We start from the raw sequence: 17,244 nt of genomic DNA on the forward strand, positions 1-17,244 counted from the left end.
TAAATGCGAAATTATGCGAGAATGGATAACTTTCTCTTTCACTGCTGAACCGATTACAATGAAATTTTGTACATACACACATAGGATAGGTTTTATACCGGAAATCCCACGTGAACGGGAACTGTGCGGGATTTTCTTTAAAAACGCGGGCGGAAAGCTAGTATCTTTTAAAATAAATTTTAAAACTTGAAATGTATTTAATTTAAAATAAAGATCAATAAAGTTAAAGGAGTGAGGAGAAAGGCACAGTCAGCATGAATTTTAACAAGTTCATAAAAGGACAGTCTTAAAGAAAACATTTTCCTTACATCCTACTAATAAAGCGAAAGTTTGTGAGGATGGATGTTTGTTACTCTTTCACGCGAATACTACTAAACCAATTACAATGAAATTTGGAAAAATTACTTTTGATCCCGTAAATCCCACAGGAATGCGAACTATGCGGGTTTTTCTTTGAAAACGCATGTATATTAAGTATGTATTTCAATAGTATTTTCTCATCTATGAGAACTGTCATTTAATCAACCGTTTAATTTTCACATTTTACACATTTAAAGTAAATGTGTAAAATTTTTTATATGTATTTCCAAATAAAAATTCACTCACACACAAATGTATTTATTATCTAAAGGAACAAAAAAAAAACGTAAGCGTAAGATTGCACAATTCTTCTAGAGTATCCATCTTGATAACACGCAGGCTCGAAATGCAGTGAACACAATCTAGCAAATTTCGACGGCGTCCAATCTACACGTCTCATGTTTTATACCCATTTTTTATTTAGCTCTGGAAATCTAAAACAAAATGAATTTATTAATAATCTAAAAGAGAAACAACAAACTAAACAGATAAGTCAAATAAAACAACCACGTGGTATTTTTTATTTTCCTGCTGTAGAAAATTTACATCTATTATTTGCTACAACATATAAATCTGATATAAGAAACAAAATAAATAAATCAACGTTAATATGAAATAGATTTTTTGTCATAAATCGATAATATACGCTAGATGTGTTACAACACTACGGTGGTAAACAAAATGCCAAACGTGATAATATTGTGACATTTTTTAAAAATTATTTAATTCTTTTGTATTCCACAACCCCATAAAGTGGGTAAATGTTACAGTTACAACATAAACTTATAAAAAAGCGCTTGATAAAACCTTCAAATAGGGTTAGAACATAAATATTTATCAATTTGCTGAAAATCACTTACCGATGGAAAGATATTTTTTCATTGTTTTCATCCAAAACTCCCATTCGACTAGTAATAGCCGGTAGCTAAACATACAATAGTCATTTTAGCACACTGACAAATAAAAAGAAACACTATACACTTTATATTTTCTAAATATTTCGTTAAAAACACTTGACGCACCGAGACCTCCAGCTGGAAGGCAAACAAAACATAGCCGGCGCGCTACGTTTGAAGACAGTGCAGATACGCTATCGCTATCTCAATCTGACTTATGCTGTTATTGACTAAGAGTAAGTAGATTAGAAAATATGTATTTTGTTCTGTCTCAATATAAGAACTCTATAGGTTTATTCCTCTGAGAAAAAAAAAGTTAGAAGTTTGACGTTTGGATTGATAAATTTTCCTTGTTTGTGGTTGTTTCTGCGATTGTGCAGCACGCAAGAATCTCGATTTTCGCGGGGTAGAACACAAAAGTTTTAACATATAACTTTGTTTCTAAAGTGTTTATTACTTAAATATATATTTTTAAGTGTAAGCAAAGAGTAAGTATTCTTTAACACAAACATTATTCACCTTATATTCAATAAAATTTGGAAACATTTGAAATCCTTCAAGTAACTTTTAGAAAAACTTGTTGAGTGGACAAATTTTGATCATTGATATCTCGCTTACCCACAGTTTAATATAGTTATTTATACTTACATTAGGCGATATATTTTAGAAATGGCAGACGCTTCGAAGGGTCGTGGTCGAGGCCTTGCTTTAATCCAGGCGTTAAGAGCTCAAAGATCGGAGGCACCTGGCCAGGATGCGTCACATAAGAGCCCAGGTTCTAGTGAACCTTCTACCGCTGTTTCAAGCGTGGCTCCTAGTTATGCAGCGAGTGAAGTATCGAGTGTGGCGCCAAGTGTGGCGCCAAGTGCTGTGAGTATCTACGACTATGAGGATGATGGTGATGGTTCCTTTTGAGTTATGTGATTTCTTTATAAACTATTGTGACATAAAGCTTAGCATTAATGACTTTGGGCATTCTTAAATATTATATCCTACAGATATTATAAATGAAAAAAATAGTGAAGAAAGATCAATGTACAGCTATGTATTTATACTTCAGCCAAAGAGTAATCTTTCGCTAGAAACAACTGAAACATATTAGGGTAAAACTGTACATTATAGGGCGTGGAATTTGGGGGTAGTGGGGGGTGGAGAGAGGGGGGGTGGGTACTAGGAACTTCCCCTGTAAAGGGGGGGGCGCGAAAATTAATAGTTTTCGAGATATTTACAAATTAAGTTTTGGTCCGCCTAAAGCAAAGGGGGCGCAAAGTAAGGACTTAGAAAATTTTTGATCTAAAGTGAAAATTGTATAGGAATCATAAAATACATAATTTTTATTCAAAACGCTAAAATAAGCATGTTTCGACGGAGCCCCGCTTCGCGGGGCTCCTATTTCTGTGTAGTTTTTTTTTTAAAGAAACCTAACCTAACCTAACCTAACGGCTAACCTAACCTAAACTAGGTTTTTTTTTTGCGCGTCGACGGAGCCCCGCTTCGCGGGGCTCCTATTTCTGTGTAGTTTTTTTTTTTTAAGAAACCTAACCTAACCTAACCTAACCTAACTTGATTTTTTTTTTGCGCGTCGACGGAGCCCCGCTTCGCGGGGCTCCTATTTCTGTGTAGTTTTTTTTTTAAGAAACCTAACCAAACCTAACCTAACCTAACCTAACCTAACCTAACCTAACCTAACCTAAAGGCTAACCTAACCTAAACCTAACCTAACGAATTGAGGGTGAATATCTCCGCCATTTTTGATTTTAGAGAAAAGTTGTTCCTATAAAACATGCTTATATTAGCGTTATCTTTACGATAAAACAATAATAAATAGGTGTTAAAATGACACCAACTCCATCAAAAGTCCTGTGCCCCCTTTGCTTTAGTCCAACCCAACTAGCTTTAGTGTTAAAAGGTTATCTAGTAATCCGAATAATCGGACGATTAAATTATTTTATTCATCCGGTAATCGGACGACTAATTTATTTTATTCATCCGTTTAGCGGACTACTAGACACTTCGATTAATATTTTTGTTAAATTATAAATTGCGAATATTAATAATTTTATTTTATTTAATCTATTTTACAAAAACTATACTTAATAATAATTATTTTTAATGTTGTTGTTAAAAAATATACAAATTTCATAAATAAAATTTAAATTATAATTTTTTTTTTGTTAGATAGAAATGTTTTACCTGAAATGAAACGCGTTTGACAATCGCTGTAGGTCAATTTGACACTGTCAATTAACAGTAAGTTCGCGTTTCAAAGATAAAATGGAGTAAAATTTTCCGATTTTCAAAAATTCGTGACTCAAAAACAAAAAGTTTTCGCGCTGTGAAATTTCAGATTTAGGTTCCATAGGACAATAGCTAACCACAAAAAAAATTACGACTCTCAACTCCACGCCCTATAATGTACAGTTTAGCCCATATTAGTAAAGTACACTCGGTTACCTGTAACCTTTACCTATGAAAATATTTAATTTTGGCATCTGGTTCGTCCTGGGTGAAACCACAAGGCACGTTACTGCACATTATTTGTCTAGAACCTAATAAATCATTACAAAGTATAAAACAAAGTCACTTTCTCTGTCCCTATGTCCCTTTATGTGCTTAAATCTTTCAAACTACGCAACGGATTTTGATGTGGCTTTTTTTAATAGATAGTGATTCAAGAGGAAGGTTTTAGTATATAATTTATTAGGTTTTAGTCAAGCGGGTGAAGCCGCGGGCGGTAGGCTGGTTAGGTATGTACTAAAACCTGAATCTCTCTCTCACTCTCTTTAAAAAAAAACTACTTCAAAACCCATTGCATTTTAAAGATTGAAGCATACATAGGGTCATAGGGACAGAGAAAACAACTTTTTTTTTATACAATTTAGCATGATTTTTCTATCTCTATAGGTTGGTTCAGCTGCACCATCTACAGTAGGTGGTAGGGGTAAAATTGCTGCAATGCTGAATAAGATGCATCAAAAACCTGGTGTTCCTAGTGGTATGTGTAAATCTTTACTTCCTTTGTTAAATGTAGAAAACCTTAGCAATTATAGTATAACTAGCAGCTCCGCGCGGTTTCACCCCCGTGGCTCCACCCCTGTTGGTCGTAGCGTGATGATATATAGCCTATAACCTTCCTCAATAAATGGGCTATCTAACACCGAAAGAATTTTTCAAATCGAACCAGTAGTTCCCTAGATTAGTGCGTTCAAACAAACAAACAAACAAACTCTTCAGCTTTATAATATTAGTATAGATAAATATGAATAAATATCTTATAGCAAGTATCCAACAAATGTGCCACCTAATTTTGGTGGAAATATATTAGTCAGTTCAGTTAGTTATTAATTTAACAGCTTTAATTTCATATTTATTATAACTGAATAGAAAAGCATTGATATGTAAATTTTCAAGTTTATAACATATTTTTGTGCAGAATAAATTTACACTCATATGTTTCATGTTTAATATTCGTAACTCAAAAACTAAAAGTTTGCGTGGTGTGAAATATCAGATTTAGGTTCCATAGGACAATAGCTAACCACAAAAAAAATTACGACTCTCAACTCCACGCCCTATAATGTACAGTTTAGCCCCGATGAAAAGTTATGTTAGTCACTTTTCCGTATTATTTGTATTATGTATTTATGCAATATCGTAACAACAAATAAAAAATGAGCGTGCAGTTAAGCCATATGGCTTATGTTGAGCAGAACATAAGTGATGTAGGCGGTGTCGTCTCCATATGTTTATCTCAATGACTTTTTATTATTTTTTAGCATCTGGACCAATAATATGTCCAGCTTCTGATGTGCGACCTACACCAGTGCCCGGGCCTGGCCTTGGCAGAGGCATTAAACTATTGCAGCACTTGTAAGTTTACCTATGTTGTAACCAACTTGAAAAAAAATGATTTCTCTACACACCCCTTGTCTGATATTTTAATATAATCTGGATTATTTGATTTGATAAGTGTGTTCAGTGTACATACCATATTTTTATTATTTTGAGATATTCGAACAGTTTGTCAAACAATCCAATTGGTAGTAGTAAGAAACAATTTTACTAATATGATTGATCATATGTAACAATTCAACCTTCTATAATCCAAAACATCTTTCAGTTTGTTTTATATGTTGAAGATGAAGCTTTGTATATAGGACAGTTAGACAATCTAAATACTGTATTAGAATAGGTTACTGTATAACGCAGGTATAGTTATTCAGGTAGGTACAAAATTATGTTACAATTAAAAAATTGGTTGTTTGTAAAGTAGGTTTACGATTGAGATGTTTACGTGATAACGTCTTATTGGTGGCAGCGCTCGAGATGAGACGGGAGATCGGTCCGTCTCTCTCTCGTTATACCTGCGATCGCGCTCGTGAGGTTTTGGTGTGACACAAGTTTCTGAACATGTCACCCGACTAAAACGATTTTAAAAACGTTATAACGTTAAAATTACACTTTCTGAAATCAGACTGCGATTACAGGAAGGCAGCTCAATCTTCATCATCGGTAGTGGGCAGCGGAGACAGCACAGTTCAATCTGTCACTGAGCAAATGGCAGCCAGCACTATAGCTTCAAGTGTACCGTCTTCGATTGGAAAGAATAAATATTTTGTAAGTAATGTGTACATTTACGCTCCTACATGTACTAGTGTGTTAATTTGTGATATTGTTGCTCATAGAATTAATAATTATCACTACATAGTATAAAACAAAGTCGCTTTCTCTGCCCCTATGTATGCTTAAATCTTTAAAACTACGCAACGGATTTTGATGCGGTTTTTTTTTAATAGATAGAGTGATTTAAGAGGAAAGTTTTAGTATATAATTTATTATGTTTTAGACAAAGCGGGCGAATCCGCGGGCGGAAAGCTAGTAGGAACTATAGATAACTATAGCATGTAAAAAACAATACTTCTCTCTTATTGATTAATAGTGCTTGCATACTTTTTGACATTATAATATTTCCTTGTGTATATTTAATTATACTATTATGCTATAGTAGAGCCATTTTAATAGGCAACATTTGACAGTTCAACAAAATTCAACAACGTAACCTAGTAACGACGACATAGAATAACATGATATTTCGTTTTGTTAGAACTGCACATTTGCTTAACTTTTTTCAAATAAGATTCCATATTTATAATAATAATGACCGATACAAGTAATTTTAAGATTTAATTTTACTGATAAACCATTCTAAACATAATAAACAATTTCTGAATTAAAGAACTGACGTCGCTACAATTTTGTGTCAATAAACTTTTTTTCTTTTTAAATACCAGAGACGTTACTCTAAAAATCGAAATCTGACATCTAGAATCGAATGCATTGATTACTTGTGAATAAAAATCATCATAAATTAATAAATGTGTTTCAAGTTCGATTGACAAATGTTTCAAGTCAGTATCGATTAATTCACTTTAATCGATGTTTTTAAGCAGGTTACCTCTCTTCGAAGATAAAATTGATAGACGTCAAATGTTGCTTATTAAATTGGCTCGACAATAATATTATAAATGCGAAAGTAACTCTGTCTGTCTGTCTGTTACTCAATCACGCCTTAACTACTGAACCAATTTGCATGAAATTTGGTATAGAGATATTTTGATACCTGAGAAAGGACATAGGATAGGTTTTATCCCGGAAATCCTACGGGAACGGGTTTTTCTTTGAAAACGCGGGTGAAGCCGCGGGCGGAAAGCTAGTTTAATTATATTTTTGTTTAAACAGAGGGAAGTTAAAGATACCCCACCAGTTGTGAAGAAGGGAGAGTCGGGTGTCCCGTGTGACGTGACGGCCAATTTTATATATCTCAAGTTTGAAGAGAACAATGTGTTTGAATATGAAGTGAAGTACCAGCCTGATCAAGATCACAAACATCTGCGGTTCAAACTCCTTGGAGGTAATTATGATGATAATCTATACTTACTAATACCACACCCCGGACACTCCATACAAAATTATTGTTTTGACAGTCACACTGTAGAGACTGCAAATGTGTGTGTTAACGCTTTATGGTTGGCACATTTGTGACTAGCGTAAAAAAAAAAATCGCGTTTTTCTGATGAAATACATCCGTAAACAGCACAATATCTAACCATTTTCTACGAAAAACGATAATCGCAAATCCAAAATAATAAAATTACTTTAAGTCAATTTGATTAATGTTGTCAATCGTCGTTGCGTATCGTCCTTGTAGAATAATGTGGACCATTTTAATCACGATCGCGCGGGGTGAGTCAAGTGTTTAATTTTGGCGGGAGGCGGAGAGTGTCCGTTCTGTAGCGTTTAGCTACTATTATGTATTCTGTGCTAATATGTACTATAAAGGTGAAGAGTTTGTTTTTTTGAACGTGCTCATCTCAGCAACTACTGATCCGATTTGAAAAATTCTTTCGGTGTTAGATAGCCCATTTGTCGAGGAAGGCTATATCCATACTAATATTATAAATGCGAAAGTAACTCTGTCTGTCTGTCTGTTACTCAATCACGCCTAAACTACTGAACCAATTTTCATGAAATTTGGTATGGAGATATTTTGATACCCGAGAAAGGACATAGGCTACTTTTTATCCCGGGAAAATGACGCAATCCCGGAAATCCCACGGGAACGGGAACTATGCGGGTTCTTCTTTGACATCGCGGGCGAAGCCGCGGGCGGAAACCTAGTAGGCTATATATCAATAACCTAAGACCAACAGGAGCGGAGCCACGCGGGTGAGACCGCGAAGCGCAGCTAGTATATAATAATTATGAATATGGTGCTTCCACATATTCCTTGCACATAATCTTAATGATAAATGTAACTCTGTTTCTGAATGTTACAAGAATGTTTGTATTTGATTCACAAATGGAATCTTAACCAAACTCAAACTCAAACATTTATTTATTCAATTAGACTTCTTCTAGAAGCACTTTTGAATCGTCATTACATTTTTTAAATTTACCACCGTTTCGGAAAGCAGTATCTATTGAGAAGAACTGGCAAGAAACTCCATAGTTGCTCTTTTAAAATCATGTCCTTATACAATATAATTTCACATTACATGTAACTTATATCTAACTACATAATATATATCATAATATGCCAAAGAACTGTCCTGTAGTTCTTACGCGACAACCCTCCATGGATTTTGTCTAAACTAATACATTTTTTAAATAAGTTTTAAATTTAACACTACTAAACTCTTTAATACTATGACTCTACCCTTAGAAAGACATATAATTATTATTAAATTAATGCAGCTTTTGAACAGTTGTTCTTGTGTGTTTGTTTTAAATATCATTACATTATAATGTGTGTACTTCACTCGATCAAATGCAACTTTTATTCATACACAATTTACACTAACTATAAGGGTGCACTCACACACATCAGTCACCGTCACGGCACGTCACCGGACAGGATTAAAAAAAAATATGTATCAATAGTTCTAGTATGACTCTGTTCCCACACGACAGTCGCCGGCACGAAATCTATCAGTGACGTCACCGGTCAGGCACGTCAAATAATCTTTCCATACATGTATCATACTTTTATCCCCACTCACCCGGTGCCGTCACGTCTCAGTTCAGTCAGCGTCGTGCTACCGTCAATAATTGCTACATGTTCTCTAGCGTGACACACGTCTAATCACTGACTAACCTGATGTATGTGTTCAATGATTCAGTCAAACCGGCGACGTGACTGACGGACAACATGACGGTGACTGGTGTTTGTGGATACGTACACAAACCGTCACCGATCAGTCATCGGTGACTTGACGGTGACTGATGTGTGTGAGTGCACCCTTATAGTGTAAAAACTACGAAATAATCAATAATTCCTCTATTTACAGAACATCGTCATTTATTCAAAGAAAAGACATTTGATGGGACAACTTTATATGTACCACACAGATTGCCGAGTGATGTGATGCAGTTAGAGTCCACTAATCCTTATGATAACAGCAAAGTTAATTTGACCGTAAGTATTTTATATATTAATTTAATTATTGAATATTGTGAATAAAATTTACTGAAGTGGTTCTGAATCCATAATGCGAAATTTTATAAGGATGGATGTATGTTATTTTATAAGGGTATATACTCATTCACGCAAGAAGAGATTTTGGAAATACAGGCAGTACTGTTGCTTGTTGAAAATAAAACATGTTTGTTGCTATTTTTAATATGTTACACAAGTTATAATTACTTGCCAATACTCTCTGTGTGTCCTTGAGTGAGACATCATTCTCATTTGCTTGCATGTGTCATTAAATCATGATGTTCTACAGTAAAACATTTTTTTCATGGTAAAATTCGTTCGTAATCCATTTTATTTGATTTTAGATAACGTTTCGTCGTACGCGTCGACTAAGTGAAATGATACACATATATAATCTATTGTTCAAGCACATTATGTACGATTTAGACCTAGTACGATTTGGAAGACAACACTTCAACCAACACGCTGCTATTCAAATTCCACAGTATAAGCTGGAAGTTTGGCCAGGGTATGTTGTTTTGTATATTAAGACATTCTAAGATATATAGAAAAATAATATATGATGTTTTATAATTTCTATTTTATATGGCTCAAGATAAACTTCATAGTAATTTTACGCAAATATTTGGTTCCTCCACACAAAGTTGTCTTAATTATTTTGTACCTTTTAGCTTATTCAAATATTATTGGAAAACACCTATTTGTATCAAAAGTAAAGTATTCATAATATATACACTATACATAGCATTTGAATGTTTTAAAACTAAATATCAAAGTCAAAAATCAAAATCCCTACTTCCCTTCTAATATTATAAATGCGAAAGTAACTCTGTCTGTCTGTCTGTCTATCTGTTACGCTTTCCCGCTTCAACCTCTCAACCGATTTTGATGAAATTTGGCACAGACAATCTTTAGGTACACCCTGAGAAAGACATAGGCTACCTTTTATCAAAACACCACGCGGGCGAATCCGTGGGCGGAAGCTAGTACTAGATATAGCCTGTTACTCTATTAATTGTAATCAATACAAAACATTTAAACAATGAATTCTATTAAATTTTACTATCTCTACTACTACTCTACTATATTTAACAGGTACGTAACAGCTGTAGACGAATACGAAGGAGGTCTAATGTTAACATTGGATTCTACGTCACGCGTGTTGAGAACACAATCTGTGTTATCTCTTATAAAAGAAACGGCACAACAAGAGGGTGCCAATTGGAAACGGGCACTTTCGGAGAAATTAATTAGTTGCTCTGTTATGACGACGTATAATAAGAAATTGTTCCGGTAAGTTGTAGCGAGTGTTTCTCGAGATTAAAAATATTTTCTACATTTATCTCCTGTCATAGACGTGAAATATAAAAGAAAATCATGTTAGTTACAGTGCAAGCTAATATTGAGTGAACGGTTTTAAATATATTTGGGTTAATTATATTTGTCATAGCTTAAATAGAGTATTGTTAGGATAATAAAAAATTTGATAAACTTGCAATTATTAATCAACAGTATCTGGATTGTTATAAATTAGTTATTTTTTATTTATTATTTTATAATATTACTGTTTCTTCTGCCTAATTTTTAATTCCTTTGATCTTTCAAATCAATCTTATCTTAATCTTAATATGTACTATTATAAAGGCGAAAGTTTGTAAGTATGGATGTATGGATGTTTGTTACTCTTTCACGTAAAAACTACTGAACCGATTACAATGAAATTTAGCACACATATAGAGGGTAACTTGGATTAACACATAGGATAGGTTTTATCCCGGAAATCCCACGGGAACGGGAACTATGCGGGTTTTCCTTTGAAAACGCGGACGAAGCCGCGGGCGGAAATCTAGTCAGTCACTAAACCGAAGTTTTGTTCTAAAATAATGACAATAATGTAAGTTGTGTTATGATCTTATTTTATTTATGTTTTTAGTGTGGACAGTATTGATGATACAATGACACCAAAATCAACATTTGAAAAAAAGGAGAAAGGTGAAACAATACAGATATCATACATTGACTACTACAAGAAGAATTATGGTATTGATATCATGGATTGGGACCAGCCTATGCTTATATCAAGGTGATTACAATATTATATAACAATATGTACATATAACCAAAATTGAAAAAGTAAGGGAACGTGAGCGCTGAAAAATTCATATGCAATAACTTTTACAGTGGAACTGATCTATAGTTAAAATTAATCGCCAAATGTGTTTCTGAGCGCAAAACTCGAGAATGTCTGAACTGATTTCGTTAATTGTATTTTTATAATTTTCCTTGAATTACGAGGATGGTATTATGGAGAGGAAACTTAATCATGTTTATCGTGTTTTTTCTCTATGTGCCTTAAAAAAAACGTAAAAAAGCCCAAATCTCAACTTTAATATGTCGTAATATTTCAATTAGACTATCACTAAAATCGCATATTATTTCTACCCAAAAGATCTCATAGGAAACTCGGTTATTAATTAACTATAGAATTAGTTCCTTTATTTTCCCATTTATTACAATTTACTCTTTTTTTTTATTTTAGGGAGTCAAAACGCGTTCCCGGTTCGGAAAAACCGATAGACTACATGATATGCTTAGTGCCTGAGTTATGTCAGCTCACAGGTCTAACTGACGATCAAAGGAGTAACTTTAAATTAATGAAGGATGTAGCTACGTACACTCGTATTACGCCTAACCAACGTTATGCCGCTTTTAAAAAGGTTTGGTTGTAGAAATTTCTTATAATTATAAATTATAGTTTATTATAATTTATGATATTAGCTTAATATTCATAACTATTAGGTTGGAATGTAGAATGCCATACATAAAATATTAACCCATTGAGCCCCGAACAAGTAAAACCTTTAAAATATACTGTAAAATCAAGTTTGATGATGTTTCAAAAATACACAAAAAGCCTAGACACAAATATATAATTAAACGAGAAAATATTCTTTAAAAATCCAACTATCATTTATTAAATTACAGTACATAAGCAACGTGTTAAATAACGAGACAGCTAAAAACCGTCTCAAAGGCTGGGGGTTAAGCCTGGCCCCAGAAACAATAAACATTGTAGCGAGGACCCTCCCACCAGAGACACTTTACTTTGGCAATAATGTGAAAGTGCCGGGGAAACCAAATGCAGAGTGGAACGCAGAAGTCACAAGGAATCCCGTAATGCAAGCTGTGGATATCAATAGCTGGGCCGTGTTATATACAGATAGGGATAAGAATGTTACTATGGTGAGTTTTTTGACGTGACAACGTCTTACAATTCGATAGAGCCGGCTGCACGCACGAAAAAACATGACTCATGCGGCGTTACCTCGCTCTGAGGCGTTCCATGTAAGGCTTGAAGTGCAAGCGAGAGCGCGGAACGAGCGACAAAGAAGCACAATCGGACGTTGTCACGTTCAACTATCGTCAGTAAACCGACTTTACAGACAACCAATTTTTTTTTTATAAATTAGAGATTTAATGAATTAACTAGGTCAGGTTTTGTTTAAGTATGTCTTTAAATATTTTACTTTTGAGACATGTGTGTTTTTTATATTCATTAATAAATCATATGTATACTTTACATATGAATATTAAGTTTATATTTCCCAAATTAAAAGATAAACAAATAGAAATTGTAAACATTCTGCATTCTAATTAAAGGGATAATTTTATAATTTATAATAATCATATACAATATAATTATAATCATTTAGAAATTAAAGCCATTATAATTTTTAACGGATTTTAAACGCAATTAATTTATTATATTATTTATCGCGAACTACGAACACATTAGCGATCATAGACACGGGGAGACTACAAATCAAACCCAAGACATTAATGCTTATACATTTTGTATCTACTTACAGAACTTCGTAGACACAGTTAAGCGGAACTGTACACCAATGGGCATAAAAGTAGCCGAACCGAACCTTGTAAGACTACCAAATGATCGAACTGATGCATACGTCATGAGTTTAAAGAAGACTATAACGTCTCAGCTACAATTGGTTGTAGCGATCTGTCCAACGAGTAGAGACGATAGATATGCAGCTATAAAGAAGATATGCTGTGCTGATAATCCTGTAGCGTCTCAGGTAGGAATAAACTCAAACTCAAACTCAAACATTCATTTATTCAATTAGACTACTATTTAGTAGCACTTTCGAATCGTCATTACATAAGTATTTTTAACATTTACCACCGATTCGGAAAGCAGTATCTATGGAGAAGAATCGGCAAGAAACTCCATAGTTGCTCTTTTAAAATCATGTCAATATTACATAATATGTAACTTATATCTAACTACATAATATATCATAATATGCCAAAGAACTGTCCTGTGGTTTTTACGCGACAACCCTCCATGGGTTTTTATCGTCCATATATTCCTGAATACTGTAGTATAAATACTGTAGTATAATAATAGTTTAGTATATAGAAAGCTTGTAAACAAGATAGTTTGAAGTAGATCGTAATATCTTAGCTACAATTGAATGAAAAAGATAAACTGTGCTGATAACCCCGTAGCGTATCAGGTAGGAATAATTTATATGACCTAGGAGGTACTCAGTTTGTAAAGAGGGTATGTTATTCTCATCAAAATATCATTTAAAAATAAAATCAATCTTTTACGTAGTAAAATTAATAATTATTTATTAATATTATTTCACATTATTTGTATTTCCCAACATTATCTGGTATCAATGATACGCTATAATTATAATAGTGTAGTTAACATCAAAAGTCCCTAACTTAAGATATACTCTTTCATGCATATCATTGTATAATCTATAAATGTTATATTATACTAAAAAAACTTATTATTATTCCGTCCAGGTTATAAACGCACGTACAATAATGAACAGTCAGAAGATTCGCGCCATTACGCAGAAGATTCTGTTACAAATTAACTGCAAACTGGGCGGTACTTTGTGGAGTATTAGCATTCCGTTTAAAAGTGCTATGGTCATTGGTATCGATTCATACCACGATCCCGCTAGGAAGAGACGCAGTGTTTGCTGTAAGTTATATTTATAAATAAATATTTCAGGACAGTTTTCACACACGGCACAATCTGATCCCATACTAAGCTTTCGCTTGTGTTATGGAAACCAGATGGCTGATAAACATACATATATAATTTTACATAACTACTTATATAGATAATTAACACCCAGACACAGAGCAAACATCTATGTTCATCACACAAATATTTGTCCCGGGTGGGAATCGAACCCACAACCTCTGGCTTGGAAGGCAGGGCCACTACCAACCAAGCCAACCGGTCAGTCAATTATGTTTTAGTTTTTAGTGAGTTTTGAGATTAAATTAAGATAGGTAATCAGAAAATAATTGAGTAAAAAATGATAATATTTACATTTATTAGATGCACTTCCATATACGAACTGCATTATAATATATAATTGCTTATAAAATTCTAAATAAAATTTTGCTACTATAGTAAATCCGTGATTGCAATTAAACTAACGCCTATTCTTTTCTCATTTTTGCCAAACTAACTATTTACTAACTATAACTATTTAACTAACTATATAACCAACTAATTATTATATTACATATCATCTATCTATGCCTATTTGTGTTAAAATGTGTGTAAAGTTAACAAATTATTAAATTAATAACAATTTTTCTTCACAGCGTTTGTAGCCTCTTACAACCAATCTATGACGCACTGGTATTCAAGAGCGGTGTTCCAAGAAAGGGGTCAAGAAATAGTGGACAAGCTGAAGGCCTGTTTGGTCGACTCTTTGAAACATTTCCTGAGAGTCAATGGACGCTTGCCGGAGAGGATTATTATGTTTAGGTAAGTTTTTGAAGTGAAAACTTCTTTAGCGGCGTTGGGTATAAAATCTTAAACTCGCGTCAGGACACGTGGCCTGATCGAAAAAGCGTAAGACGGATTTTTTTTTTAGCCCTTATGTTCCATGCGTATAAAGACGGATACCATTCCAAAATATCAAACATGCTGAACGTTAATAATCATGTTTTCACTTCTGCCGGCACTCCCGGAGTGCAACCCGTCTTTTTTTATTACGATTGGGGTACAGAATGATAATTTTTTGAAAATAAATGGAAAACTTTTATAAAAATATTGAACTATTACCGGCAGAATATTAGTGTAATACGATGTCTCAAGCTTTGTTATTTCGTTGGTAGAAATTGATTATTCTGCTACTACACATACTTGTTTAAGTATTATCATTATTTAGTAGCAGTAACGCCTCGTGGCTTTAATTCGAATTTTCAATCGGATATAGAAATGTCCCATTTAAACATTTAAAACATAATTAGCATTTTTTAAATTACAATAGCAATGCAGCGTCAAATATGTAAATAATGTATTTAGAAGCAACCACGTCTATTGTCAAATTCAGAAGATTTTTGGCAAAAAGATTGTATCAAAATCAAATACTTATTATTTACAGGGACGGTGTAGGTGATGGTCAGTTAAAATTAATCCAAGATTATGAGATACCACAAATGAAAGTGTGTTTCTCAAGCTTTGGCGAAGTGTACGAACCAATGCTTACATACATTGTGGTACAAAAGAGAATTAACACGAGGATCTTTATGAAATCACATCAAGGATTGGAAAATCCGCCGCCGGGAACTGTGGTAGATCACGATATTACTAGACGAAATTGGTGAGTATTTTTTATAAGGTTTTAGATTTGTTTCTGGTAGAAAAAGAGTATAAAATAATATGGATATATTATGACGTCATTTAAATATGAATAAATGTTTAGGATTTTTCAGCAATTGATATTCAATTGTCTATTGTGTATAAAGTAACGTTTTCGATTTTAATACACCGATTTTTTCTCTGATTTTGCAAGCAAATTTTATTTTTGACAGTACAAAATTGTTCTTTTAAATACTTTTGAATTAAAATTTAGTAGTCCAGCTCTAAACATTTTGTAGAGAATTCAGTATTGATATTTTATAAAACATATTATAAAGTAATTTATAAAACTAAAATTTCCTCACACAAGTCCTATTCTTCTATATTTTTCTATATTAACACAATCCCTTGACATTCCAGGTACGATTTCCTCATAGTCTCCCAAAAGGTGAACCAAGGTACAGTAACACCAACCCACTATGTAGTGGTCCACGACGATAGTCCAATGTCCCCGGATCAATGCCAACGGCTTACATACAAAATGTGCCATTTGTATTACAATTGGCCCGGAACAGTACGAGTTCCAGCCCCTTGCCAATATGCACATAGATTGGCGTATTTGGTAGGACAAAGTATACATGATACACCATCTGATGCATTGGCGGATAAGCTGTTTTTCCTATAAAATCTATATTTAACATACTGCAAGAAAGTAAAATATGTATTATATTATATAGATACGTTGTTATCCCATTTGTAAACCAAATTAGCCCACCGTAACAAGGATATATTCAAATTAACTTTTTTCAAATTTTTGGACAAAAATGTAGGTATAAAATAAAGTATATAGATACTCTTACTTCTCTACCTCTAAAAATAACGTCCTCTGAATTAATAATTTCTAAGTATTGTGAATTACATACTATCTTACCACAAAAAACTTTAGACATGGTTTAACTTTAAGCGCGGGTTCTCTTTAATCTGGCTATGTCGTATTTCACATAGACAACAAGTGACAGATCCCTGGTTTAAAGCTAGACTGTGTTTAAATTATTTTGTGGTAATACCATTAATATTTGATTTTTTATTTAAGAGTGACAAAAAATAAATGGCTACAATATGTCGTTTGAATAATTTTGATTTCATAATGTTTTGTAGCATTTACAAATGAGCCCACCTTTTCTAACGATTTCGCCTACATGGATTTATTTATATACGAACCAAATTGGTTAAGCCGTTTTTGAGATTATTGAGAATCAACTCAATTGAAAATGACAAGCTGACAAATGTACAAGATTAAAAATGTTGGGTTTGGATTATATTTCGTCAATAAAGGCATCTTATAT

The 17,244-nt window shown here is 33.4% G+C and overlaps 1 protein-coding gene across 1 annotated transcript; it reads left to right on the plus strand.

The window, feature by feature from the left end:
- The first annotated feature begins 1,608 nt into the window (after positions 1 to 1,608).
- AGO3 (Argonaute 3) lies at positions 1,609 to 16,651 on the plus strand. The gene is made up of 17 exons (XM_089705545.1): positions 1,609 to 1,744; positions 1,924 to 2,126; positions 4,161 to 4,251; positions 5,033 to 5,126; positions 5,744 to 5,873; positions 6,996 to 7,167; positions 9,104 to 9,231; positions 9,597 to 9,760; positions 10,348 to 10,545; positions 11,186 to 11,335; positions 11,792 to 11,969; positions 12,238 to 12,495; positions 13,122 to 13,349; positions 14,092 to 14,275; positions 14,914 to 15,079; positions 15,702 to 15,920; positions 16,319 to 16,651. Exons 2-17 carry the CDS (start codon positions 1,926 to 1,928, stop codon positions 16,581 to 16,583), a joined length of 2,826 nt encoding a protein of 941 aa, XP_089561671.1. The 5' UTR covers positions 1,609 to 1,744; positions 1,924 to 1,925; the 3' UTR covers positions 16,584 to 16,651.
- Positions 16,652 to 17,244: the final 593 nt, after the last annotated feature.

Source organism: Colias philodice, chromosome 17 (assembly GCF_061535455.1).
Source record: "Colias philodice isolate Cphi_HAF_F1 chromosome 17, ilColPhil1 Martin Lab GWU primary, whole genome shotgun sequence".
Classification (NCBI taxonomy): Eukaryota; Metazoa; Arthropoda; class Insecta; order Lepidoptera; family Pieridae; genus Colias; species Colias philodice.

Excerpts from the sequence above, each read along its gene's own strand:
- AGO3 (XM_089705545.1), top strand. The coding sequence starts at position 1,926 with ATGGCAGACGCTTCGAAGGGTCGTGGTCGAGGCCTTGCTTTAATCCAG. Across the intron at positions 9,232-9,596 it reads ACAGCAAAGTTAATTTGACC|ATAACGTTTCGTCGTACGCG; the intron begins GTAAGTATTTTA and ends ATTTGATTTTAG. Across the intron at positions 15,080-15,701 it reads GAGAGGATTATTATGTTTAG|GGACGGTGTAGGTGATGGTC; the intron begins GTAAGTTTTTGA and ends TATTATTTACAG.